This window comes from Botrytis sinoallii (assembly GCF_014898435.1).
Source record: "Botrytis sinoallii strain Bc 23 chromosome Unknown BSIN_002, whole genome shotgun sequence".
Lineage (NCBI taxonomy): Eukaryota > Fungi > Ascomycota > Leotiomycetes > Helotiales > Sclerotiniaceae > Botrytis > Botrytis sinoallii.
In genome coordinates, this window is record NW_024066029.1 from 1,787,403 (window position 1) to 1,812,787 (window position 25,385).

The 25,385-nt window shown below is 42.9% G+C and overlaps 8 protein-coding genes across 8 annotated transcripts; 3 read left to right on the forward strand and 5 right to left on the reverse strand.

Moving 5' to 3' along the window:
* Nucleotides 1-191: 191 nt before the first annotated feature.
* On the reverse strand, nucleotides 192-1,293 carry EAF02_001588 (uncharacterized protein; the record flags this gene model as incomplete). The annotated part of the gene is made up of 2 exons (XM_038897636.1): nucleotides 192-1,182; nucleotides 1,286-1,293. The coding sequence occupies 2 exons, from the start codon at nucleotides 1,291-1,293 to the stop codon at nucleotides 192-194; spliced, it is 999 nt and encodes a 332-aa protein (XP_038762611.1).
* Nucleotides 1,294-1,342: 49 nt separating this feature from the next.
* EAF02_001589 (uncharacterized protein) lies at nucleotides 1,343-2,440 on the reverse strand (the record flags this gene model as incomplete). Its single annotated transcript, XM_038897637.1, has 2 exons — nucleotides 1,343-2,013; nucleotides 2,086-2,440. The coding sequence occupies 2 exons, from the start codon at nucleotides 2,438-2,440 to the stop codon at nucleotides 1,343-1,345; spliced, it is 1,026 nt and encodes a 341-aa protein (XP_038762612.1).
* A 772-nt stretch (nucleotides 2,441-3,212) lies between these two features.
* EAF02_001590 (uncharacterized protein) lies at nucleotides 3,213-4,851 on the forward strand (the record flags this gene model as incomplete). The annotated part of the gene is made up of 4 exons (XM_038897638.1): nucleotides 3,213-3,224; nucleotides 3,279-3,306; nucleotides 3,373-4,013; nucleotides 4,081-4,851. 4 exons carry the CDS (start codon nucleotides 3,213-3,215, stop codon nucleotides 4,849-4,851), a joined length of 1,452 nt encoding a protein of 483 aa, XP_038762613.1.
* Nucleotides 4,852-5,962: 1,111 nt separating this feature from the next.
* On the reverse strand, nucleotides 5,963-8,020 carry EAF02_001591 (uncharacterized protein; the record flags this gene model as incomplete). The annotated part of the gene is made up of 3 exons (XM_038897639.1): nucleotides 5,963-7,562; nucleotides 7,666-7,757; nucleotides 7,817-8,020. 3 exons carry the CDS (start codon nucleotides 8,018-8,020, stop codon nucleotides 5,963-5,965), a joined length of 1,896 nt encoding a protein of 631 aa, XP_038762614.1.
* A 1,403-nt stretch (nucleotides 8,021-9,423) lies between these two features.
* On the reverse strand, nucleotides 9,424-11,804 carry EAF02_001592 (uncharacterized protein; the record flags this gene model as incomplete). Its single annotated transcript, XM_038897640.1, has 5 exons — nucleotides 9,424-10,686; nucleotides 10,734-10,773; nucleotides 10,982-11,200; nucleotides 11,299-11,406; nucleotides 11,564-11,804. The coding sequence occupies 5 exons, from the start codon at nucleotides 11,802-11,804 to the stop codon at nucleotides 9,894-9,896; spliced, it is 1,401 nt and encodes a 466-aa protein (XP_038762615.1). The 3' UTR covers nucleotides 9,424-9,893.
* Nucleotides 11,805-14,536: 2,732 nt separating this feature from the next.
* Nucleotides 14,537-15,297, reverse strand: EAF02_001593 (uncharacterized protein; the record flags this gene model as incomplete). The annotated part of the gene is made up of 2 exons (XM_038897641.1): nucleotides 14,537-14,699; nucleotides 14,756-15,297. 2 exons carry the CDS (start codon nucleotides 15,295-15,297, stop codon nucleotides 14,537-14,539), a joined length of 705 nt encoding a protein of 234 aa, XP_038762616.1.
* A 470-nt stretch (nucleotides 15,298-15,767) lies between these two features.
* Nucleotides 15,768-17,290, forward strand: EAF02_001594 (uncharacterized protein; the record flags this gene model as incomplete). The annotated part of the gene is made up of 5 exons (XM_038897642.1): nucleotides 15,768-15,786; nucleotides 15,847-16,021; nucleotides 16,072-16,121; nucleotides 16,170-16,521; nucleotides 16,648-17,290. The coding sequence occupies 5 exons, from the start codon at nucleotides 15,768-15,770 to the stop codon at nucleotides 17,288-17,290; spliced, it is 1,239 nt and encodes a 412-aa protein (XP_038762617.1).
* A 942-nt stretch (nucleotides 17,291-18,232) lies between these two features.
* Nucleotides 18,233-23,717, forward strand: EAF02_001595 (uncharacterized protein). Its single transcript, XM_038897643.1, has 8 exons — nucleotides 18,233-20,104; nucleotides 20,159-20,562; nucleotides 20,616-20,938; nucleotides 20,991-21,342; nucleotides 21,398-21,710; nucleotides 21,770-22,126; nucleotides 22,180-22,445; nucleotides 22,501-23,717. Exons 1-8 carry the CDS (start codon nucleotides 18,547-18,549, stop codon nucleotides 23,431-23,433), a joined length of 4,506 nt encoding a protein of 1,501 aa, XP_038762618.1. The 5' UTR covers nucleotides 18,233-18,546; the 3' UTR covers nucleotides 23,434-23,717.
* The last annotated feature ends 1,668 nt before the right edge of the window (nucleotides 23,718-25,385 follow it).

Genomic DNA, 25,385 nt, shown 5'->3' on the forward strand with positions numbered 1-25,385 from the left:
CTGGATGTTCAGAACTGTTTAATGTTCAAATGCAGTCGGATAAATCAGATTGCTAACTCCAAGATACGTTGATACTCCAAAAATTTCCAGTGTTCTCGTTTACCACTTCAATGCCTCAAATGAAACCAAGATTGCAGTTCAAAAAAAGTATGGACGATAAGATTTCTGACAAGCCAGTCTGCTGTGGAGTTCTATATGATCGTAATCTCGCGCAAATCTGCAGATCCCCTTTTAAAGACCAGTGAGTCATCCCCTGTCTGTTCAATATCACCAAGAGTTGATAGAAATGGATCTTCTATGGAAACCTTCCTGGTGTGGTGCCCATTTTCGACTGGAATGGATTTAGAGTACTCCAACAGTCCCACACGGCGATATTCGTTATTAGTGACATCAACGCACTCGAGGATAAGGCTATTGATAATTAACAGCCTCCCGAAGAATTGCAGATGGAGAGGCAGACAGATTAATTGATTTGTTGAAAACTTAGTTCTTATGTTGGCCTCATTCTCTAATATCATTGCAAAGTTGAGTTTGCCATTGAAGAGGACTCTGTTTTGTCCTGATTTTTTTTCTTCGTCTAAGACCCCAAGATTGATCATTTGTCCTAGAAGGTTTAGATGACCGCCTTGGACTTGACCAAATTCATCTTCGCCGACAAGATCTATGACCACTTCGAGGATCTCTACTAGCGGACTATATAGGTTAGAGATAACCAGGTCGGGAAATTGAACCACCCCATCGATTGAAGCCCAAGACCATGATGGCGCTCGATATACCATCAATGGAATGACAGAATCATAACTCCGCCATGCTAGTTGCAATACAAGATGAGCTTCCCAAAGACCAGCAAGATATCGACATCTCCATAGGGGCTGTAATTCCCTTGCTATGGCGGAAATTGCAATGAGCTTGTCGGAGCCTTTACTTAATTTTCCCATTGTATAAGCGGATATTACTGAACCCCAAATTTCAAAAGCATCGTCGAAGCGCTGGCGTTCTTGTGACAGTGTCTCTATCTCGGAATTCAGATCAGTGAGATTTTGATCCTGATGTTGACAGGGGCTTAGGGTTTTGAAATTTGCTGCTTCCTTTCGAGGGATTTCAAATGGTGACGATTCAGAGGCTTGTAACTCTGCACATTCCCAAAAGAGCTGTCTGCCTGAAAAATAGAGAACTCGGGGGCTGAGAAGGCGCTAGATTATCTTCTTAGAATAACAGATTAAGTGAGTATATTGGTCTAGTGCAATGTACATGCCTCTTGAACAACCCAAGAGCGCTGGTTTACAGGGGCATTACTGATGTCCCTGTACCAGTGTGACTCTTCTAGAATGTCATAATAACCTTATAGAGCTTTAGGCCTAGAATCTTCTGGCAAAAGGTTGGAGTTGGGTATTGATTGTTTGCTAGCGCTAGGAAAGCATATCTGATTCTGAGGAAATTCTACTCTGGTGGGCAGACAGATGTCCAGATCACGATCAAAGAAGCATCCCGCAGTGTCATCGATTGCGGCTGTGGCGGTGATAGTGCACTTGGAATATTTATATACCGTGCTCATGAGTGATGCCTCCTGGCGCCAATCATCCTGACAGTTTTGCAAAATGCACAGAGAATCGATCCATATATATTCCAGCCCAAGCTTTTGACAAATGATAACTGCGTGATCAAACGTCTTCATGGATTTAAGGCTAGGTATTCCTCGTGTCCATGTACTGATATTCTCACTTGTCAAGACTAATCTCTGGGTCTCTGGAATGTTGCCCCAACAGTGAGATAATGTGGCGTAATCTACTTCTATGGGAATATTCCCCATCTTTCGCAAACACAAGACCAAATCATTGATACCTTTGATGCGAATCAAGCGACTCGGTGTCCATTCTTTCAACGAAGGGGGACGAAGATGTTCACATCTTCGATGCGAACTCAGACATGTCTTTAGCCAATGATTAGCAATTACAAAGCAAGCATCGGAGCCTGTATTGGTAGTTTCGTAGTAATCAGGTAGCAATAGTCGATCTTAAACCACTATCAGTAGGTACCATGCACACAGACTTCAGGCTGTGATGAACTTGGGAATAGATAGGATACCTTTAGAAGGATCAATCTTTGTAAGAAAAATATTGCAATTCCGTCGGAATACATTGTCAGGGGCAGAGGAAATCCAGATTTCTATATTTGATTTATCACCCCATGGCACGTATAAATACCACCGGAACTTCAAATCGAAAGCTGCAAGTTCATCATCAACGATATTAAGAGCTTCTTCACCTATCTGTGCCCAAATTTTCTTGCATAGAGCACAGCCTTTATCAAGCGCCCTCTTGAAGGCATTATAAGTAGCATGGTGTTCGAATGATCCCACAAATTGTCCGAATGCGGGTTTACCTTTCGCATGAGCATCCGTTATTGTTCGAAGAAAATCCGTACAAGTTTCACAGAACATTGCAGCAGGAGACTTGTCTTTAATGATTGCAATGAGATGAATAAAATCAAAAATTGAATGCGGGGTAGAAGACCTTTTTACATGTCAGACGTGTGTGTACGTCGGACAAGCAGCCCGAACAAGACTCTGACTGGAGAACTTCTCTATCGTCCAATGAGGAAGGGGGTCGATATCGTCAAGCCCAATCGTGGCCTGACATGTGGTTAATGTTGAATGTCATGATTCTTTTTTTTTTCATTTATCTATCATTTGAACTGTTTATCGCGCAATGTTTTGTGGCAAGAAGTTTGATTTCATTCACTTAAATTGGAAAAATTGAAGCTAACATCAAAGCTTTGAGGGCGATGTCAGAATCTAGGGCTGATGTCGAGCAAATGAGTACCTACCAGACTATAAATGATGAGCTCCCAAAGTTACCCGCCTCGCTCAGTATACACGCAACTATTATTCAAGAACCATCTGCGGCTATATTGCTTTGCGATTTATGCCAGCCATGTTTTGCAGAGCCCTTGATTTACGGTTTGAGGGCATCGAACATTAAGTATTTTCTACTGAGAACCCACAAACTCGAGGATACGAGCTACACATGGTACCACCATACCAGTTACAAATCCTGGCAAGCTTCTATTGATCAAGGGTGCTACATGTGTACTTTCCTGCACAGCGCTTTTCCGGCTCACCTGTTATCAATATTGCAACTTGACGAGTCGAGAAAAATCTACAGAGGTGTCGACAGGCTGTTTCTATGGGAAGTTCCCATACCGTCGAAAAAATGAGTCCAATGGTGATATCTTCCGGATCAAAATCGAACCATGCATAAAATCGGAATCATTATCAGACCCCTTCATCCTCAACTCCGGACCAAGGTATCTTCTGAGAAAAAGCGGTATGGCAATATCCCAAATATCATTTTTAATACTGAATAACAATAGATGCAAACTCAACAACAAGAATCAAGGATCTGGGCGACTCAACGAAATCCAACCATTCCTGGGCTCTTGTCGCTAAATGGCTAAAGACTTGTCGAGAACAGCATGTCTCATGCTCCGAGAAAGATGACGGCGACCGTTCTTGGTGTCCGACGCGACTGTTGGAGCTTGGGAATGAGCCTTCCGGAGAAGATGTGGTTAAACTAATAGAAACAGCCTATGTGAAGCCAGATGGTGATTACATAACCCTTAGTCACTGTTGGGGCAAGGGAACTCTGATCAGAACACTCCGGGAAAATTTGCAAGACTTTCTGATCCAATTGCCAAGTCTCCCAAAGACATTCCAAGATGCAATTCTAGCTACAAGAATGCTTGGCGTTCGGTATATATGGATTGATAGCTTGTGCATAATTCAAGACGATGCCGATGACTGGGCAAAGGAGGCATCTCTTATGCATAAAGTGTATAAGAACGCGATGTGCAATCTGTCCGCAAGTGCTTCTAGAAATAGTTACGAGGGTTTGTTCCGGCCTAGAGCTCCTCGTTTTCTGTCAGAGTTGGAAATCAAACTGCGAAATACCGACTACGACGTTATTGAAGAACATCTTTTTGATAGGGAGGTAGAAGATGCACCGTTACAGCAAGTAAGCTATCCACGCAGCATGATCCGGTATTTCACTAATTGTTGCCAAATTCTAATTAATCTCGTAGCGAGCATGGGTTCTGCAAGAAAGACTCTTATCACCTCGAATCATTCACTTCGGGCATAGTCAACTTTCGTGGGAATGCAATGAGCTTTGCGCTTGTAAACTCTTCCCTGATGGACTGCCGGATGACTTGCATTACAATGGTAAATTACAATTGTCCCGTCTGATACAAGCTGCAGTGTCGCAAACTGAATTATCGAAATATAATGAAGTCAAATTCAGAATATGGGACAACGTGTTACAGAATTATTTCAAAAGAAAATTTACTTTTCAATCCGATATACTCCCTGCGCTATCAGGAATGGCCAAGCATATTGGAAATCTGCTCGGTGATACATATCTTGCAGGTATCTGGAAAAACGACAGCACGATGTTTCAACTTGCTTGGCACTGTACAGGGGAATTGAGCTCTCGTCCAGATTACAGAGCTCCAACATGGTCTTGGGTATCAGTGGATAGCTATAGTGCGGTGCAGGCTGCGCGTCCAAAAGACTCTGATCGAATTGATAAATCCGGCAAACACTTCTATTGCAGATCTCCCTCGAAAATTGTTGATGAACAAATTTGTTCCGCTGGCGACGACATATTCAGTCACGTTAAGGGTGGGTATATTACGGTAGAGGGGCCTTTGAACCATATTTCTATACGTTCCAGGATAGGCTATCTTGACGAAATCGAGATGGAGATAGAGTTTGATGTCTTGTTTGATGTTCCTGAGGAATTGTATATTCTTTATCTTTATCACGATGATGAGTTGGGTTACTCGCAAGATTGAGAAAATGGAGATTATCGTTATCATTATGTATATCTTGTTCTAACCACATCTACAAAGCACCCGAACTCCTATGAACGCTGTGGTTTGGCAACTGCTCAATATCTTGACCCACATGACGAGGAAAAGCACTTAGAGCCGCCTACGGATGTTCGTAATGGAGAGAAGCTAGCTTGCGAAGAGTATCTCGGAAGGGAAAGAGGACACAGATTCCGCATTTATTGACTTCGAGGTGCCTACGAATCTCAACAAGGTCATATCTGTTACGATGATAACAATAATGCAGCAACCACGGAACCTTAGGCTCAATGATTGGTTAATCATAGTAGACCCCGGGAATGGAGTAATAGCAGTATCAGCAATGTGTGGTTGATGATGATGATGACAATGATGATTATGATGATAATGAAGGATACGAAGGTCAATATAGCTAGGAGGATTTCTTTTCATTTAGAGCATGAATAATCATTACTCTGAACACTCTAGTCACCACAAATTATCATACTGTTAGTTATACAGCCCTGCTTATTACCTCAGTAGAACCTACCTCGTAGCTTCTAGTCATCCTCCTGTCACTTCTACGTGGCAACAGACTGTGTGAGCCGCGTAACAATATCTCGTTAAAGGAAATGAGAGAAAAGCGAGAATAAGTGTCTGATTTTGCAAAGCTTAATGTACCTCAAGGTGCTATTATTATATGACGAATGGATCCTGAGTTTTACTTTCCCGTGGTATCAATAAGCATTCTGTCATCACCGTTCAGAGGCTCTGCATCAACTTGCAACTCAAAATGATAGAAATATTCAACTATTTGGATGTCCAGATTTCAGAGCAGAAGTTCTTTTCCAATTTCACACAGCTCAAACGAATGACTTTTATCGAGAGGAGTGGGCTATATACTTGTCTATTCATTAGATAAACTCATTGTTTGATTTCATTTCCGTACTGCTTCCATCACAAATAACCTCCATTCATTAAATTCCAAACCCCATTCCCTCCATCCATACCCTATCATTCATCTCATTCCATTCATTTCCCTACCACTTATGCATCTCACGTACATACAAACAGACATTATACACAGATCATGACCCTCCAACAATTACTCCTTCATTCATCTCGACAAAGGACTAACCGGACTAATCGGACTCACAATCCCATCTCTACCGGAAACAATTCCTCCATTATTCCCAAGTAATCCTCTAATTCTTCTTTCTGCCTCTCTAACAGCCGCACTCTCATCCGTCCTCCCCATTGGACTTCTAAATGTTGTTGATTGAGACGCCTGAGATATTATCGAAGTTGGCGGTGGAGGGAATGATGTTTGCACAGCTTGATATGAAGATGAAGGTGTATTATATGAAGATTTTTGATATCTCGATGCAGGATTTGAAAAGTTATATCCTTCCGATCCTCCTCTTTGAAGCGAGCTTTTCCTCGCAGGATAGTAAGTAGAAGAAGGTTGAGGTATGGTACCAAAATCCGAGCCCGAACGTGATAATGAATTACTCCTCGGAATCGTAACTACTTTTGCCGTACCTCTAAGGGCTGTGGGACTTGGTGGTTGTGGCGGTACTTGTGTTCCTCTTTCCTTAAATGTGGGAGTTCCGGAGTCTAAAGGAAAGGGACCACGTTCGCGTTCTCGATCGAAAGATGAAGATAGAGCTGATGAAGATGGAATGCCTGAACTTTCCGTCGTGATGGTCTTGATAGTTGAGGCACGTGGATACGAATGATTAGTGTGGGTAACACTAATGTGAGTTTTGGGATCTGTGTTGTGGTTATTGATTGCCGAATTCGGACCTACGGCCAAAAAGCCGACTTCGCGTCCTGGGTAATTCTGTGGTTGATATCGGTTTTTAGTCGATGATATTGCATTTGCTCCAGTGGAAGGAATAATTATAGGCGTGTGAGCCATTTCGCTCTTGTTTGTTATGGTCGTTCCGCTTGGACTGGTGTTACGCTGTGAGGTAGACTTCAATGTACCGGGGCCTTCATATCCAGGCAACTCAGCAACACTATTCCGTGGGCGTTTGGCTTTCAGACGATACCAGAAACTATTGGATTTATTCTTGACAGTGGAAGTCGTGGTATCCATCCATGTATTGGGATGAGTAGGCGGTGGTGGGAAAAATGGAAGAATAGATCCGTCTGGATCAGCCTTTTCGGACGATGGATGCCGACGCCTATATCTAACAACGAAGAAGAGAAAGAGACCAGCCAGAGCAGCTATACCTAAAGTGACAGGAACAGCGATCACTATTCTCTTATGAGCACTGGCTGTGAGAGTCGGAGTCTGTATCGGAGTTTCTGTAACAGGCTGAGGAGAGGCAGTGGGCGTTGGTGTAAAGAAGATGGTTGTTACGAGAGACGAAGGTGAAGTAGTCGCTGAAACGACAGGTGTCAAAGGAATAGTCGTAACGAGTACACCATCAGTTGGATTGTGAATCACCCCGGAATTTGTGATCTGAGCGGATGACAGAGAGCGTACATTAGCCATACCCAGAGATACTTGATCTTGCGATTCGTCTCGAATTACAGAATCCGGCCCATCTGTGGTATTGCACGCGGCATTTGCAGCGCTGATAGAAGGGCTAAAATCTCTGCCCGTCATGTTCGTGAGGGAGAAACGAGGTGAGAAGTTTGTGAGAACTGGAATGGAAGTTGATGGATAGTTCGTCGCGTTTATGGGGTTTGATTGAATGCCGAAGAAACTGATATTTGTTAAATCAACTGACCCGAGTGACACGAAAGCAGTATGCCCAACTATCCGAACTGATGGACGGGATTGTAAATGCTGCGAAAGTGATTGCTTACTAGGAATTGTTTGCATTGGGTCCGATGTTTGAGTTGAGGTGTATAGTTGCATTATATGTTCCAACGGGAATGACCCATTCATTTAAAATTTGCTATGCAAACATCAGCAACTTACTCAAAATACTTTTGGAGGCAGAAAACTTCCACATACCATAACATTATTACTTCCGGTAAACAAGACCAACAAATGACTACCCATCTCCTCGATCAAAAGCGCATTTCCATCTTCCCTCCACCAAAGAGTGACATCTCCCGAACCCAAGGTGGCTCCTGGATAGGGCCATGTGAAAGCAACATCTGCCTTGATGCACGCCAGAAAAATGCAAAATGCGAGGAGAGAGACCAGACGTTGCATCTTCAAGTAAGGTCTTCTTCAAAACCACAAATATGCATTTTCCAAAGGAATACTTGATGACCAAAAAAAAATCCAAAAGTAAAATCAGATAAAAACCTCACGTATAGGGACATGATCATTCTTATTAGAACCCCCGCAAACAGACTCGCATATCATGCAAGAAAAGATATATTTGTGTAAAATGAACAAACGATACCACGCCACCACAGATACTACCACACCAAATGAGAAATAAAAACAATTGTGCCGAGCGAGAAGGCAGTAAGTGGTTACTTACGATTACTGTTCCATGAATACTGTTGGCCCTTGCATATACTGACAGCTGTGCCGCTCAACCTCGTCAATTTAGAGAATCTTCATTCGTTGGACCGAGGCAACTGCGCCTCTTCCCGCCGCTAATGTGGTCAGATTGTACTGCATGTTATTGAAAAAAAATGTAAGAAAGATAAATAGATATCTTCATTAGATGTAAATGTTTGTTCGTTGGAGAAAAGTGTTTCGATTGAAGAACAACATGTTATAAAAATCTGGCAACTTTACAATCGCTAACTATTTTCCATATAGAAAATGTTGTATAATTTTAGAATTCAATGAAAAAAGGATATTGAATTGGGTATCAAACTCGGTATAGTTAAATAAGGGCGAAGGATGAAAAAGGTTGTATTGAAGCTGCGCTGTAACATTCGAAAAAGAAAATCCTTCATTGTGATCAGGCTCCAAGGATAGCATACATTTATGTAGTACAATGGTACATTAACTGGGGGAACAAACTTCCAGTACCTACACGGTGTACCATTCATGATTCGTCAAACACAGGACGGAAAGGTTATGAAAACATACTCGCACGTTGTTGAAGATTGTTTTCCATACAGAACAAGTGGCTTTTTGGCTGTCTCGAAAAGTTGGTTGAAGGTGTATGGAAATGATACTTTACTTGCTTGCGTCAGAGACATGATTGTTGGTCGCGTAAAAGTTATTTAAAGATGCAAAGAGGTCAGGGAATCCACTTCATATCTTCATATCTCCATATCTCCCTATAGTATAGTATAGTGCAAGATACCTGGGTGCCCTCCTTGTACCCTCGTGCGGGGTTTCCTGAGTAGGAAGGTATCACTTGCCTAACCGAGTATAGCAACTTCAATTTCGCCATTCTTACATGCAGTCTGCCCGAGTAATCCTTCGCTACTACAAGGAGTAGATTGAAAATGAAGATCTTTGTAAACGAGAAGATTCATTGTCTCAACGAGGATATCCCAATGTTCGTGTCAGAATTTCATTCACGGGGAATACGTGGGGGTTTTACTAAACGAAAAATTCTAGATCGCCAGTGGGTGTATGGATTAACAGGACACTTCCCAACTTCCAATATTTTCAGCAAATTCATTTTTTAATTGTTTGATATCAGATTTCACATTTTGATTGTTTTATCTCTAATCATCAATTGTAACAATTCCTAGAATAAACGATCTGAAACATCAAGAGATATTCACAAGTCCATTTTTGCAGTATCCGTCAGTCCGTACACCCAATTGCGTACACCCACTGGTGGATGTTTGAAGAAAGACCGCCTTTTATTTTTCGTTTCAATAAACCAAAACGACAGGTTCGTGTCTTTGATCTAATTTCAGAAATCCGTTTAGCAATCAAGGCTCCCTGTAGCCTATAAAATTGCGCTTCACTTGTCAACTCGTGACACCATTCTAAACTTCTCACACCCAGTCATGTGACAGACTCTTACACCAGAACACAATCTGTTCAAAATCGTCAGATGTATTTGAGACACTATTTGGTCGACAGACATGGACTGTAGCATCGAAGTGTGCTATTTAGTAGCTCTGATAGCTATCAATTTGTTTCGTGCATCGTGTGTCTCTCAAGCTCTTTCCACTTTCCAAAACCTTGCAACTACCCCTATCAATCCACAGGCAGCACTTACTCCGGTGAATACTATCACCGCTCCATACTCAGTGCCATAACCGCCTCCCAAACTCCCAAACCCTCCATACTGAACGAGCAATTCAGTAACTGGTCCACATGCTACGCTTCCCACTCCTCTTCCTGCGCTAAATAGACCCATCAATACACCAAAACCAGCGCTGCTATCTGCACGTTGGACCTCTCGTATCATTCCTGCCCAGATAGCACTCCACCCTCCTGCAAAAGTTCCATAGATAATGGTAAATGTAATTAGAGATGGAAGGGAGGTTGAAATGCCCCATAGCATAAATACAGATAGAGTAGATAGAGTAGATGAGAGAAGTATGACGGTAGTTATATGCCTGACATCCGAAAGATGGCCTAGTGAAATAGCTCCGATCACGGAAAAGAAATTCAGGAGTGCGATGAGTGAAGTTCCAAGCACAGGGGAGAATGAAAGCGAAGCGCTATACGACGAAAGATAAATGGAAGGTGCGAAGAATCCAAGTGAGGACAAGATATTTGCTATCTGCAGAAACCAGAATATGGGTGACCTAAGGAATGTGTAGCTTGGTTTTGATGGTGGTTGGCTAGAGAACTTCGTTGGAATCCTCGGTTTGATATAATAGATCAATGGGCAACAAAGTAGGAACAAGATAGCAGCCCAAATCCGAAGAGTACCGCGGAATCCGCATCGATCGACAAGATATGACAGGAGAAATGGGAAGATGAGACCTGAAGTTCCCACACTGGCAAAGTTAGCTCGAGCTTTGGGCTACTGATATTCCATGCTTACCCTGACCACATAACACCAAGTGCGAGACCCTTTCGCTTGACTATCACACGGTCAGTAAAATGTAAGTAGAAATTACTGCTAAAGTAAAATGAGGAAGCAACGCGGTAGTAAAATTAAGGAAATATGGGAAACCCAAACAGAATTAGACATTATAATGATGCAAATTGTCCAACCATAGTTGAAAATGGCAATGCATTGGGACAAGCAAAAAAGTTTGGACCATAACTGAGAAAATAATAATTACTTACCGAACCATTGGTCGAGATAGAATATTGTTGGAGAGTACAAAAGGCTGCCCCCAATAGCATATAGAAATCCTTGAGTAGTAATGAGGTGCCAAACTTCTGTAGCGAAACTAGCTGCAACTAGGGCTATCACTACAATAACAAGTCCCAATATTGAAGATAGCCTGCGAGTTGGCGGGAACGTCTCCAGAACGTAGAGGGAAATGGATGCAAAAAGATACACTAATGATGACTTGTAAGTACTTAATGAGGAGCGGAATCGAGAAGGGAGTGAAATGGTTTCATAGAAGCATCTAAATAAGATAAAATTTTGCACATACTGATTCCAGTAGCACAAGTTCCTGTAATAGCTATATCGTTTGCATGTTTATCGAAGGGCGGGTGAGTAGAGTAGTACGTCTGGAAAACTCCAAAAGCGAACGGAAATCCTGTTGATGTGTTAGTTGAAATGAAATTCTCAATTTCTTTTTGATATGTTTCTATTAAAGCAATCGTAGTTTTGAAAATTCGATAAATATGGTGATTTTCAGTGCTGTTCAGAAAATTGACGCGATGAGGCGGACCTGCACAGGAAGGATCACTTACCCCAGATTAATGCTTCGAATAAAAAGTGTGCAGCTAAGAACAGCCAAGCATCTTTACCTCCATCTGCTCTGGGAACGTTTCCATCCGTGTTGTCAGGGTCATTGATTCCTTCCTCCAAATCTCGAGTGCTTGCATTTGAAAGCGGAATTTCAAGATCTGCAACAGCCGGTTGAACTTTAGTTTCATCTGCGTCAGAGCCGAAGAATTTCCTCAAAGGGAGATTCGAAGATAGATGCGCCATTGGGTGAAGGAAAATGTGAAATGGTTAGAGAGCACGATTTATATTCTTCTAGTTGCAGTGTGAAATTGAAAACCTCAAGCAAGAGAAATTTTAACTCAACGCTTTCTAAATACGCGGCGCAAGAATGAGTGAATATATGAAGGTGGAGATGTATGTTGGAAGAGAGGTCTGTCGCTTGGTGCGCAATACCTTGGTGCGAGGTGCATCGCACCTTCTCTTCTTGGGCAACACTTTCCGGCCATATACTTTGTGATCACCAACATGATGGTTACGCAAGCTTCAATTTCTGAATCTGGTAACCAGACAGGTGCATGATTCGTTCGAGTTATTATCTCCGGTGTGAGTTTGATGACGGTTGTGAGTCGTAAGTGAATCCCGGTAAATATCCAAGAGACGCAAGCAATCGGCTTCTTTGCCTCGAATCTACCTTCTGCTGCAGTTTGTCGATTTCCATTCAGTAAACTAGCTCTCGAAGTTGGGGTACCAATCTCCATACGTCCAGGAGATGCGGCTCTAGCCGAAAAAAGATCGCGATGTAACTTAAAGACAGCCAATTTTTTAAACTTTTCATCACTGATCCCGTCGAACCCTTTGCCAGATCACGCCCAACTGCAGGAACAAATTCCGTGGTCAAACCAGGTGATCGCTCGGCCCGTGTACGAATGACACCAAATACCGAGTGGAAAATGCTAAAGGCAAGGCTGCAGTCCAGTAGATTTTGAAATAGAATACCGGTAGAGTGGTTCACCAAGCATTCTAGCAAGTTTGGCAACTAGATCTTCGCAAGCAGGGCAATCTGCAGTGGGATAAATTCCGTCATCTAATATCGAAGAACCTTGCCGCCAAAGCTTTGTTGGCATTTGATTGGCTTTCCATATTGCATGGTACGATGCAACCCAGTGGGAGTCGAGTTGGAAACAAGACTCCCATTCATGTACGAGTAGATTGCTCTAGATGCAAGATAAGTGAATGACACCATCTTAGCTACATGAGTTTGCTCAGAAATTGTCCTCCAGATGAGACACCATAGCGTCATTCCAGCACCAAGAAGGCGCAGCTAAAAAGTTGTATTCTTGCTCACTAACTATTTTAGTGGACGCTCTTTCTTCAGTGGAAGTTCCATGCAGCGGGGAAGTATTACCACCCGTCGCTCCCGCTGGTTTCCAGATGGGGCTTGCCCTAGCTATATTGGAACTTCCTAGAAGAGACGGTTCTTATCAGGTGCCAAGCGTTCATATGATATGCTTCATCCAATAGTGGTACAGACCCGTGTACTTTGCTTGTTGGTTGGTCGTTGGTTGTTGATTTCTGGTATCATGCACGGTTAATGTTACTCTGTGGGTCTGGAATCTAAGTCCCCGGCTATAATACCCCACAAGAAGCGGAATTCGGCATATCTCGAGAGGTTGTCGGGCTGCAATATTGAAGAATTTCCGAAATATAGTACCAACAACGCTAGCAGTTTCACACTCAAGTGCCTTGCACTCCTTTCACCGTCGATGTACGGATAGGTATCAAATAAGCTTTACCCATGGAAAGATTCGCTCTAGAGTGGCTATCGTACTCGGTATGTAGGAATGAGGCGTCTTCAAATGAGTGTCGGGCCGACATGAGAAGGCGATACGGCATAGGCCCGGTCTTGATGTTGGAGAATGTTGACTTGCTAACTTTGGTTGCACGCTCTCAAGGGACAACTTTCATCGATATTCACGATGCTTTGCCTTGAGCTAGACTTTCCGCTGTGTCGTAAACTGAGTACTCAGTGAACTTTCTGGTATTGAATGTCCAGATGGCTCAAATCTTCAAGGATGATGTCGAATTTAGACATTATTTGAGGTCGGAAAGGTTGCTTTCAAGGGATACTGAGATAGAAACGAACAGAGGAGGCTCGGTGTATTGTCCAAGAGAAAGCAATTTCAGTCACATTGTGATTGATCCGGGGTATAAGTTGTTGCTACACTGTTGTAGCCAATAGGAGCGTTTCAAGGTGCCAAGAATTATGTTTACTGCCCGTATTAGCATGTGCCTTTCGAGTTATGCCGGGGTGAGAGAATACCTCGGCGACCCAAATACCGTGAGATATATACAACACTAAATAAAATCGGTCGGTCCAACAGCCTTTGGATAGCATCTGTTGACCGAAAATGTTCTAAGCACACGGCGGATGAATAACATCATAGCTGCCGAAGTCGATTGGAAACGCAGCCAGCCACTCGTCCGTTAGGTGTGGTTTGATTGGTTTCACGGGGAGACGGGAAGTCCGACAAGATGAAGGTTTTCTTAAAAAAGATATTGCTATATTAAAAGCTTATAGAATAAAGGCTAGTAGGAAGCATACTGCCTAGAGAGATACCGCCGTTCAACATTCAGTTTCTGTCAACAAAATATTTGGACGGAGCGTCCGTAATTAAACAAAACGTAATCGAGCAGCTTTGTAATGGAGATTCCGAAAGAAAATGTGTTAGGAGCAATCGGGTAAGGGCTTTCTAACCATCTTATACAAGTCTCGGTTATGAACTCCGGTGAACTCTGGTCCCTCATCGTGATCTTTTATTCCATGAGATAAATTCCAGACTACTTAAACCTACAAGGTTGCAATGACAATGATCCAATCTCGTACATACAATCTTATCATCCGTGACCAATCTGATAGTCCGGAAGGGAGCTGCTTGTCAAGTCTTGCGATTGTTCATATGCTCTCCAGATTTTAAAACACCTGATTGGCAAATTATTCAGGCAGTCTTCTTCCATTGACCATAAACACCGATCAAACTGCTCAAAGTGCCTGCCAATCCAACAATACCATCATCGAAGTTAGCCAAGCCGATTGCCGAACTTGGAACTGTGAGATCGCAGAGATCTGATAAGAGTTGCATATTGATCGCAGCACGTTCCCTATACCGAGAGATTAGCAACAAGTCTGAGACGGATATCTGCGAGGCTCAACCTACTTTTCGATCCTCTTACTCGTCACAACACTTTCTCCATCTTTCTTATCAATTTTTGCAGATTGTTGTCGTAGGTTATACAAAGAGTACATTCCCGACGCCGTGCTAAACAACAGTCCCATCAACCAGAACCTATAGGCCTCCTTCTGTATCCTCTTCGTCGAAGGGCTCTTCCTAATACCTGCAGCATCCAACACTGTGAACGCATCAAAAGTTAAATAACCTGCATATCCTAATTGCCTTCCAACAGCGCAGTACTTGATTACCGGATCAAGACTTTTAGAATCCGCAGCGATGGCGGCTGCTTTCAAATGTTCGACATTCTTGCCAAAGCGCATTAATTTGCGCGCGAGTCCGAACTGTTTTTTGATGGCCTCGTAAGGTGCAATTTCACTAGGAGTTCCATTGGTGCGAAGGAGATACCAGGCGTAAAATCTGGAAAAGTATTGAAGGGTTCGAAGGAGCTTATCGCGACCAACGGTTGTTGCGACAAATTTGAGGTAATGTGCAACGGATGGGTGGTAAACTAGAGTGTCGGCAACCATCTTGATAATGTGAGTTGTGGGATTAGGAAATCGAAGGAACGTATTGAGAAACTATGAACAGAGATGTTAGATTATAAGGTTGGAAACAAAAAGGGCGTTTGAAGGCATGAGATGATGAGATAGATGGCTTGTGAAAGGGATATGGCTATCTTAATGCCTCGGTAGTATGGGGAATCCTTGGCCCGATGATTTAACAAGCCGAAGTCTAGTTTTAAGGCACTCATGCAAACTTCATGGAGCATGGCTCATGGCTAGTGGAAGGCGAGTCACGTTTTGTGAACCTTAATTAAGACTAGAATTATTATCAAGATACCTACCTACCTAGCTGGCGAACTATTATTTACTGATAACTACCTACCTATTTTCACGTTTTTCTTGTCATGCCGAAAGTTTGAATTACATCCGACTTCATCTTTTCTTCTACCCCCTCTAAGGTTACTCCTTTTAGTACAATTAAAGCACATTCCGAGATGCCCGAAATCGCGGAGGGTAAACCCACCAGCTCATCTCCATCACCAGCTACTATGAAATGCTGACTTGACCTTACAGTTGCGCGAGCTGTGCACTATATTCGAAAATGTCTTGTCGGCAAAACATTGGCGGTCGTCAACGCTCAAGATGATGCCAATGTCTTTGGAAAGGTCGGAACAAGTGCTGCCGAATTCCAGAAGGCATTGACTGGTAAGAAGGTTGAGAGTGCTGGACAGCAAGGAAAATACTTCTGGTTGGGCCATTCTTGCTGCTTCGAGAATAAATGCTAAATTGTTGTGACAGGATGATCATGTCCTCGCCACCACATCCAGTGTTCCACTTTGGCATGACGGGTATGGAAATAGCCAAAGTTATCTCTTGACAAGTGCTGAACAATTCAGGATGGTTTCATATTCGAGGGCAAGGCTCTTACTATTATAGATCGAAAAATGAGGATGAAAAGGAAGCCTGGCCGCCAAAGTTCTCGAAATTTTCACTCCAAACAGCCGGAGAACCAAAGGTTGAGGCTGCATTCACAGATTCACGTAGATTTTCAAGGATTCGACTGGTAAATTGTGTCGCTGAAGCCATTCGAGACACGTCTCCACTTAAAGAGAACGGTCCAGATCCTGTCATTGATAAAGACATCTTGACAGTTGAGTGGCTCGAACAAAAATTGAACAAGAAGCAGGTGCCAATAAAGGCATTATTACTTGACCAGGCGAATATCAGTGGAATTGGAAATTGGGTCGGGTCAGTGAATCTCACATTTACCCCAATCTAATTGTTCGACTCCGAACTATCCAGCCTGCCATTATTATTTCACTCCCGGTTACCAAATTCACCCTCGATGTCCAATCATGCTAACATCACTCGAAGCGATGAAATACTATACAATGCACGACTTCATCCTGAACAATATAGTAATACGTTTAGCTCCGAAGAGATCAAGCGATTGCACACTTCGATGTTGTCCATTTGTCAAACAGCAGTAGACTTGTTGGCAGATTCGTCAAAATTTCCCGATGACTGGATGTTCAAGCATCGATGGGGGAAGGGGAAGAAAGATGGCCCAACAGCATTACCAAATGGGGAGAAAATCACCTTTCTTACCGTTGGGGGAAGAACTTCTTGTGTGGTGCCAAGTGTACAGAAGAAAACAGGTGCCGTTGCTGGTGATATGAAGAAGAGAAGTACGTCGAGTGAAAGTGAGGATGTCAAGGATGTTCCAGTGAACAAGCAAAGCTCGAGGAAGAGGAAGGTTGCCGTAGCATCCACAAAATCAGAAGAAACCGATGAATATATCATGGAGCGCAAGAAGGTGAAAGCCAGATCTCAAAAACCAATTCGGGGGAAAGAGGTGATTCTAAATAAAGATGCGGGGCTCATTTCCACAAAAGCAAAGAAGCTGACTAAGGGAAAGATGTCAAAATCTACCGAATCAAAAGTCACGGAAGATATTGAAATGATTCAACCGCGACGCAGATCTAGCCGTCAGGCAAAGCCTGTTGTATCCCTTTAAAATGGGGATAATGTACTATACCGAACGACTCATCCGTTCTTCAATTGTATTAAATATGGGGGGAGATATTATATTTTCATGTACGGATCTTTGCCCGATTTGTTTACTTCTCCATACCATAAATGATTGCTTACCTCAAAGTTTGTTCACGGGTACGATCGTAAATTCGCAACCTTAATGTGTCTGGAATGGGTGGCGTCTAGCTCTAGACAACAAGAATTCTTCGCTCGTTGAAACAGGAAATGGATCATTTAATACTCTATTCATTAGGGAGTATTGCCAGTGCATTGGCATCCATCATATTATTAGTCGAGTGTGGAGTGTGAGCTTGTAGTCAGAAAGTTTCTATCTCGGATGTTCGCAGCCGCCGCTAAACCCCGTACCCATAAGGAATGAGGGTTAGGTAGGTATGTACATAAGTCTCAGCAGCGTATTCGGGTTTTGGCCTTGGCACTCTTAGTTGTGATTGATGAGATAAGTGTCGATAAGGCTGAATGTGACTGGACCAGGTTCAATTAATCAAATTCGAATATGAAGCATGCCCATATAATAAAGTGGATGTTGGGATGTTGAAAAGAAGCTAAAGAGTAAATTTCTGGGTTTTCCTGTCAATGCCACAAATGGGTGTGAGAATAGCAAGCGAATCAAATTCTATCATTCGGAACACGGGAACTTTTCTAGCCGTCATCCAGTTTATATGGTGAGCATTTAACCCCACCCCTCTCATCTTGATTTACTTACGAGACTATCCATCTGCCTAGCTATCCGCCAATCTCTCAGCCAAGCTCTCAACCAATCAACACACACAAAACTTGAAGCCTCTTTCGTATATACGAGCTCGAAACGAGTTTGCTTTTCCAAAAGATTAACCATGCAGAATTTAGGAACTTCGAAAGCCTCCTAGAACCTCCTGAGAATCCTGAGACTTTCTTCGGTTCTCCATAATTTCATTCCTTAATATACGGAACTAGTCTTTCATTCTACATATCATTGTCATTGGCTGTACTCGGAAGAAGCTTACTCCTCTCCGCCCAGACGGCGGATGTACAGTGGAATTTAGATACCCGAGCTTTCTACTTGCCACCACAAGCTTAAAGAACTCCTATCTCACTCCTGTCATACTTTTTTGAGCAGTTTGTTATTTTACAGTGAAAGAATTTCTTCTTCACACCCTTTGCACCCAGAATCATTTAATAATTTCCTCTTAATTTCTTAATTTTATCCGGACTTAGTGTTGATCGAAGCAGGAATACAGTATGGCCACTTCGGCACCTTTTGGGGTTCTACCTCAAAGCGAGGCCGTTGCTGAGAAAGCGGATGAGGTCATTCAAGAAAAGACATATCAAAACATCGGTCATAAACGGAAAGACAGTGATTCGGAATCCTCGACTTTAGACTCCACGAGAGAAAGGGAAGATGCTACCATTCGAACACTTGCAAGGCAAATCACGCAAAAGTCTATGGAAGGGAATCACGATCCGAATATCAACCCGTTTCTTGGATCAGATGACCCTAGACTCGATCCATCGTCGGGAAAGTTCAGTTCTAGAGCATGGACAAAACATCTTGTCCACCTTCAATCTCGAGACCCAGAAAGATATCCCAACAGGACAGCAGGAATCGCCTATAAGAACTTAAATGCTCATGGATTTGGTGAACCAACCGATTACCAAAAGACTTTTGGTAACTACCCATTGGAAATTATCGGTATGGGCAAAAGGGTTCTTGGGCTCAGCAAACCCACCAAAATTCAGATTCTGAGAGACTTTGACGGACTTATCAGAGGTGGAGAAATGCTTGTCGTTCTTGGTCGACCTGGTTCTGGATGTTCAACTTTACTCAAGACGATCTCTGGAGAGACTGCTGGATTCTTCGTTGATAGTAACACATACATCAACTACCAGGGAATACCAATGGAGACTATGCACAACGATTTCAGGGGGGAATGCATATACCAAGCCGAAGTTGATGTACATTTTCCTCAATTGACTGTGTCACAGACATTAGGCTTTGCAGCTAAGGCCAAAGCTCCTCGCAATCGCATACCTGGTGTTACACGGGAACAATATGCAGACCATCTTCGAGATGTCACCATGGCCACTTTTGGGCTCTCGCATACTTTCAATACAAAAGTTGGTAACGATTTCATTCGTGGAGTCAGTGGTGGTGAGAGAAAACGTGTCAGTATTGCGGAAGCTGCTGTGGGTGGAAGTCCTCTTCAATGCTGGGATAATAGTACAAGAGGTTTAGATTCTGCGACTGCATTGGAATTCGTCAAGACTCTTAGAAACTCCACCGAATTGACTGGCTCCACAGCGGTTGTAGCCATTTACCAGGCCTCTCAGTCAATTTATGATCTTTTCGATAAGGTGGCTGTACTATACGAAGGAAGGCAAATATACTTTGGTGATATTCACGCGGCGAAGACATTCTTCATCAATTTAGGTTTCGATTGCCCAGCTCGACAGACAACCGCAGACTTTTTGACTTCCATTACATCGCCAGCAGAGAGAATCGTTCGACCTGGATTCGAAGGCAAGACTCCATACACCCCAGATGAATTCGCCGCAGTTTGGCAAAAGAGCAAGGATAGAGCACAACTGCTCCGGGAGATCGATCAGTTTGATGCGGAGTTCCCCATTGGCGGACAAGCCCTTGACGACTTTAAGAATTCGAGGAAGGCAGTTCAGGCTAAGGGTCAGCGTATTAAGAGTCCATATACTATTTCACTTCCTATGCAAATCAGGTTGTGCGTGGAGCGTGGATTTCAGAGACTTCGGGGTGACATGTCTCTTCTCTTGACAGGTCTCATAGGTATGTTTTAGCTCATAGATATGTACTGACCCATTCACTAACCTTATACTTTAGGTCAAAGTGCGATGGCTTTAATTATTGGTAGTGTTTTTTACAATCTTCCGGACGATACCAACAGTCTGTATAGCAGAGGTGCACTCCTGTTCTTTTCCATCTTGATGGCAGCATTCCAGAGCGCACTGGAGATTCTTACTCTTTACGCGCAAAGACCAATCGTTGAGAAGCATACCAAATACGCTTTCTATCATCCAGTAGCAGAAGCTTGTGGGTCCATGTTGTGCGATATACCGAATAAATTATTCTCGACTATCTTCTTCGATCTCGCTCTTTACTTCATGACAAATCTGCGAAGAGAACCAGGGTATTTCTTTGTATTCTTTCTCTTCACCTTTTTGTGTACTTTGACAATGTCTATGTACTTCCGGTCTATTGCTTCACTATCGCGAAGTTTGTCAGAGGTTCGTATTATTTCCCATACATGTGACACCTTTCAAGGTACTAACAAGAATAGGCAATGGCACCAGCTGCCATCTTCATCCTTGCCATCGTCACTTATACTGGATTTGCGGTCCCAATTCGAGATATGCATCCATGGTTTAGGTGGATCAATTATCTCGACCCGGTTAGTTATGGATTTGAGGCTTTGATGATCAATGAATTCCATGGCCGAAAGATTCCTTGCTCGGTGTTTGTACCTTCCGGTGGCAACTACACAAACGTTGGCGCGGATGAGAGAATTTGTTCTACTACTGGTGCCGCAGCTGGCGCAAATTACGTTGATGGTGATAGATACCTCGAAGTCAATTATGGTTACTCCCATACCCACCTCTGGAGGTGAGTACTGAATTTTAGACTCGTTTTCGAGACTAGCTAACATTTTTTGTAGGAACCTCGGTGTCATGATTGCATTCATGTTCTTGGGCCTCTTCGTCTACTTAAGTGCCAGTGAATTTATATCTGCAAAAAAGTCCAAAGGAGAAGTCCTTCTATTCCGTCGTGGTCGCATACCTTACGTTTCGAAGACATCTGATGAGGAAGCAAAGATGGATGATCGAATGACTGCTGCGACTGTCACCAGAACAAAGACGGTTCCAGATGCACCACCTAGTATTCAGAAGCAAACTGCCATATTCCATTGGGACGATGTTCATTATGACATAAAGATCAAGGGTGAGCCTAGAAAACTACTAGATGGGGTTGACGGATGGGTCAAACCTGGAACACTGACTGCTCTTATGGTAAGCTCTTCCAACGTTCAATCCTCGCGTGATCTATCTAATCAAATCCTCTTAGGGTGTCTCTGGTGCGGGAAAGACCACCCTTCTCGACGTCCTTGCCTCGCGTGTAACTATGGGAGTTGTCACCGGACAGATGCTCGTAGATGGACGACAAAGAGATATTGGTTTCCAAAGAAAGACAGGTTACGTTCAACAACAGGATCTCCACTTGGCTACATCTACTGTTAGAGAAGCACTAGCTTTCAGTGCCGTTCTTCGTCAGCCTAAAGCCACTCCACACGCCGAAAAGATTGCCTACGTTGATGAAGTTATCAAGGTTTTGGAGATGGAAGAATACGCCGATGCTATTGTTGGGGTTCCAGGTGAAGGTACGTACTCGTCTTCATTTGCACTTGCTTTTTGGTATTTAGTCTCACAATTCATCTAGGTCTTAATGTCGAACAACGTAAACGCCTTACAATTGGTGTGGAACTTGCAGCAAAACCGGCCCTTCTTCTATTCCTTGATGAACCTACTTCTGGTTTAGACTCTCAAACAGCCTGGTCTATCTGTGCATTGCTACGTAAGCTTGCAGACAACGGTCAAGCTATTCTCTGCACAATTCATCAACCTTCCGCCATTCTTTTCCAAGAATTCGATCGTCTATTGTTCTTGGCTAGAGGTGGAAGGACTGTATACTTCGGCGAAATTGGAGAGCATTCAAAGGTCCTGACTAATTATTTTGAGCGCAATGGTGCTCCTCCTTGTGGAGATCTAGCCAACCCTGCAGAATGGATGCTTGACGGTAAGATTAATCTTCGCATGGCGTTTTGTGGCCTTCACTAACATTCAATATAGTCATTGGTGCCTCTCCAGGAGCCAGCAATACGATTGACTGGCCTGAAACCTGGAAAAATTCTCCAGAACGTCAACAAGTCAAGTCGCACCTCGCAGAGTTGAAGACTACACTATCTCAAAAGCAAGTCGAACATGATCCTACCTCATTCAATTCTTTTGCTGCAGGGTTCGGAACCCAAATGCAGGTAGTACTTGTTCGAGTATTTCAACAATATTGGCGTACCCCTCCCTATCTTTATTCCAAAACTGCGCTCTGTCTATGTGTTGTAAGTCACCTCCTCATCTGACCCCACATGAAATCACGCGATTAATAATTAATAGGGTCTCTTCCTTGGATTTTCTTTCTATGATACCAAAACATCTCTTCAAGGAATGCAAAACCAACTTTTCGCCATCTTCATGCTCCTCACTATCTTCGGTAACCTTGTTCAACAAATCCTACCCCACTTCGTCACCCAACGTTCCCTTTACGAAGTCCGCGAACGCCCCTCCAAAACGTACTCTTGGAAAGTCTTCATCCTCTCTAACATCATTGTTGAACTTCCATGGAATACACTTATGGCTGTCATCATTTTCGTCACATGGTACTACCCCATTGGTCTCTACCGCAACGCTGAAATGACCGATGCTATCAATGAACGCAGCGGTCTCATGTTCGCTTTCATCTGGGCATTCCTAATGTTCACGTCTACCTTTGCGGATTTCATTATTGCCGGCGTGGATACTGCCGAAAACGCTGGAAACATAGCCAATCTCATGTTCTCTCTCTGTCTTATTTTCTGCGGTGTCCTCGCTTCTCCTACTGCTCTCCCTGGATTCTGGATCTTCATGTATCGCGTCTCACCCTTCACCTATCTCGTTTCGGGAATGATGTCCACGGGTCTCGCTAACACAAATGTTGTTTGCGATGCTATCGAATATCTTCATTTCAATCCTCCCTCTTCTCAAACGTGTGGAGACTACCTTGGTCCATATATGAGCGTCGCGGGTGGATATCTGAATAATCCTGAAGCAATGACGGACTGTGAGTTCTGCAGTATCAAAGACACGAATGTGTTTTTGGCGGCAGTAAACAGTCATTACAGTGATGTGTGGAGAAATTGGGGTTTGTTGTGGGTGTTTATTTTATTCAATATCGCGGGCGCTATTGGTATGTATTGGTTGGTCAGAGTGCCTAAGGGTGCTAGTCAGGGAGAAGATAATAAAGAGGAGACGAAAAAGGGCTGGTTCTCGAAGAAGAAGGCAGATGCTTAGATGAGCGGTTTGCAAATGCGGGTTAGAATTGTCGTTTGGGTGGTCTATTTTCTGGGATTTTTATTGAATGCAACGAATGCATGAAAAGAGCGATGTTTAGAAGATCAGATACCTTTCTTGTGGAAACACTTATTGTTTGTGTGGTTGAAGTTTTAGAAGAGGAAGGCATGATTATTATGTCGTACGTATTATATCTTATGAGTATTTTTAATGTGCCCATTAGCTTTAGAACTAGACGAGAGTATCTGCTATTAGCAGTAGGTACCGAATGGATTATTTATTTCTGACTTGTCTTTTGTTGTTTTGATAGTGCTGAAATGAGATATTGAAATCGAGATGATGCTTTCATGCTGAGCTCATAGATCAATCAAAGCCAGTACTCGACATCATCGAACAGGAAATGTCAATTCTACATGTATCTTGAGATCTGTTCAATATCAGGATATCTTACTTTTTCACTATTCAATAGGATCCTGTAGTTGTCCCTTTCGATTCCTTCTAGCAACCATTGTGGTGTACATTTATCGACTATAGTCACATGACATAGACAGCTTCATTGCGTGTTAACTTTACTAAATCCACTCCGATCGAGCAGACACTACCTCGTCTAATGACAAGTTTGCGCACTCAAACGCGATGATCTAGAAACGATGGCATTCAAAGCTAGATGGTACCTACTCAATGATTGACATTCAAACTAAAATCATTTTCTCTGGATATCATACCAGACTTCTCCCAAACAAAATGTAGATCTACATCAATACCAAGGTACGATGCATATGAATCCACAATCGTGAGGGTAGAAGAGGTTGCATGCATACCAATATTCATGGTCCACATCCACAACCCACACATCTCCACAGCCCCTGGATGACAGTTCCACCGATGGAATGAACAAAAGTACGGTACAACAAACGAGCCAAATCATTCTTGCAACCACAAACAACCATAAACCAAACAAACACTCAATGCAAAAATTGAACAACCATGAAAACCCCAAAAGAATTGCCTATTACTGGAATCGAACCAATGATCTTAGCATTACAAGTGCTACGCGTTACCACTGCGCCAAACAGGCTTGGATTAGAAGTTATCTTCTAGTAGTGGATGGTGACCAGGCGGATAAATTGGTATATAATATAATATTGAGAAATGGGGCTGAGATGTAAAACTCCCTATGATTATTCCGCACAGACTACTCGCAACTCCTTATTCATCAGTGTATCAGTTAACTCGAGCTACTTCACCTCCAGAGATCTTCACTTCACATCACCGTCTACCGATAGCTCACCGCAAGAGGTCATTCAAGAAATAGATGAACGATTGGGAGAAATCGCGTATCAATGTTGATGTTGACGAGTGCAATAGTATGTATGTAGGTAGGTAGGTACTAGGTAGGTAGGTAGATATTCCATAATGTTTCATTTGCGAATTGACAAATAATTGTTTCACAGTCTTCAATCTAGATGTGAGAATCGGTCTTCCGTGAGACTTTGATACTTGGTAATACTTTTTTATGTTGGTGTACTTATGTACAATGAATTCTATTCGTTTGCTGGTAGAGGATTAGACTCTTGTTAGAATTGATTGTTCAGAAGGAGGTATTTAAATACATACATGCAAAATACAAAATTAATAAATAACTCTACAATAATAATAAAAAGCTATCAACCCAACCTCATCGATTCCTTTCACTACCTCCAAGTTCCAACTCAATCTCTAATATAAATAACTGTGAGATCTACACTTATATATCCATACCTACCAATTTCCTACACCAAACCTAACTCACTCCCTCTCATCAAACCCCCATTCTGCCAAGTCGGTGAAGAGTCCACGTGACATCCTCGCCCGACAAAAAGTTTTTTTGCACGTCTGAAAATTTGCACTGTGCAATCCATCGACACCCTTCCAAAACGAGACAACATTTTGGAAAAAGACATCGACTGGGA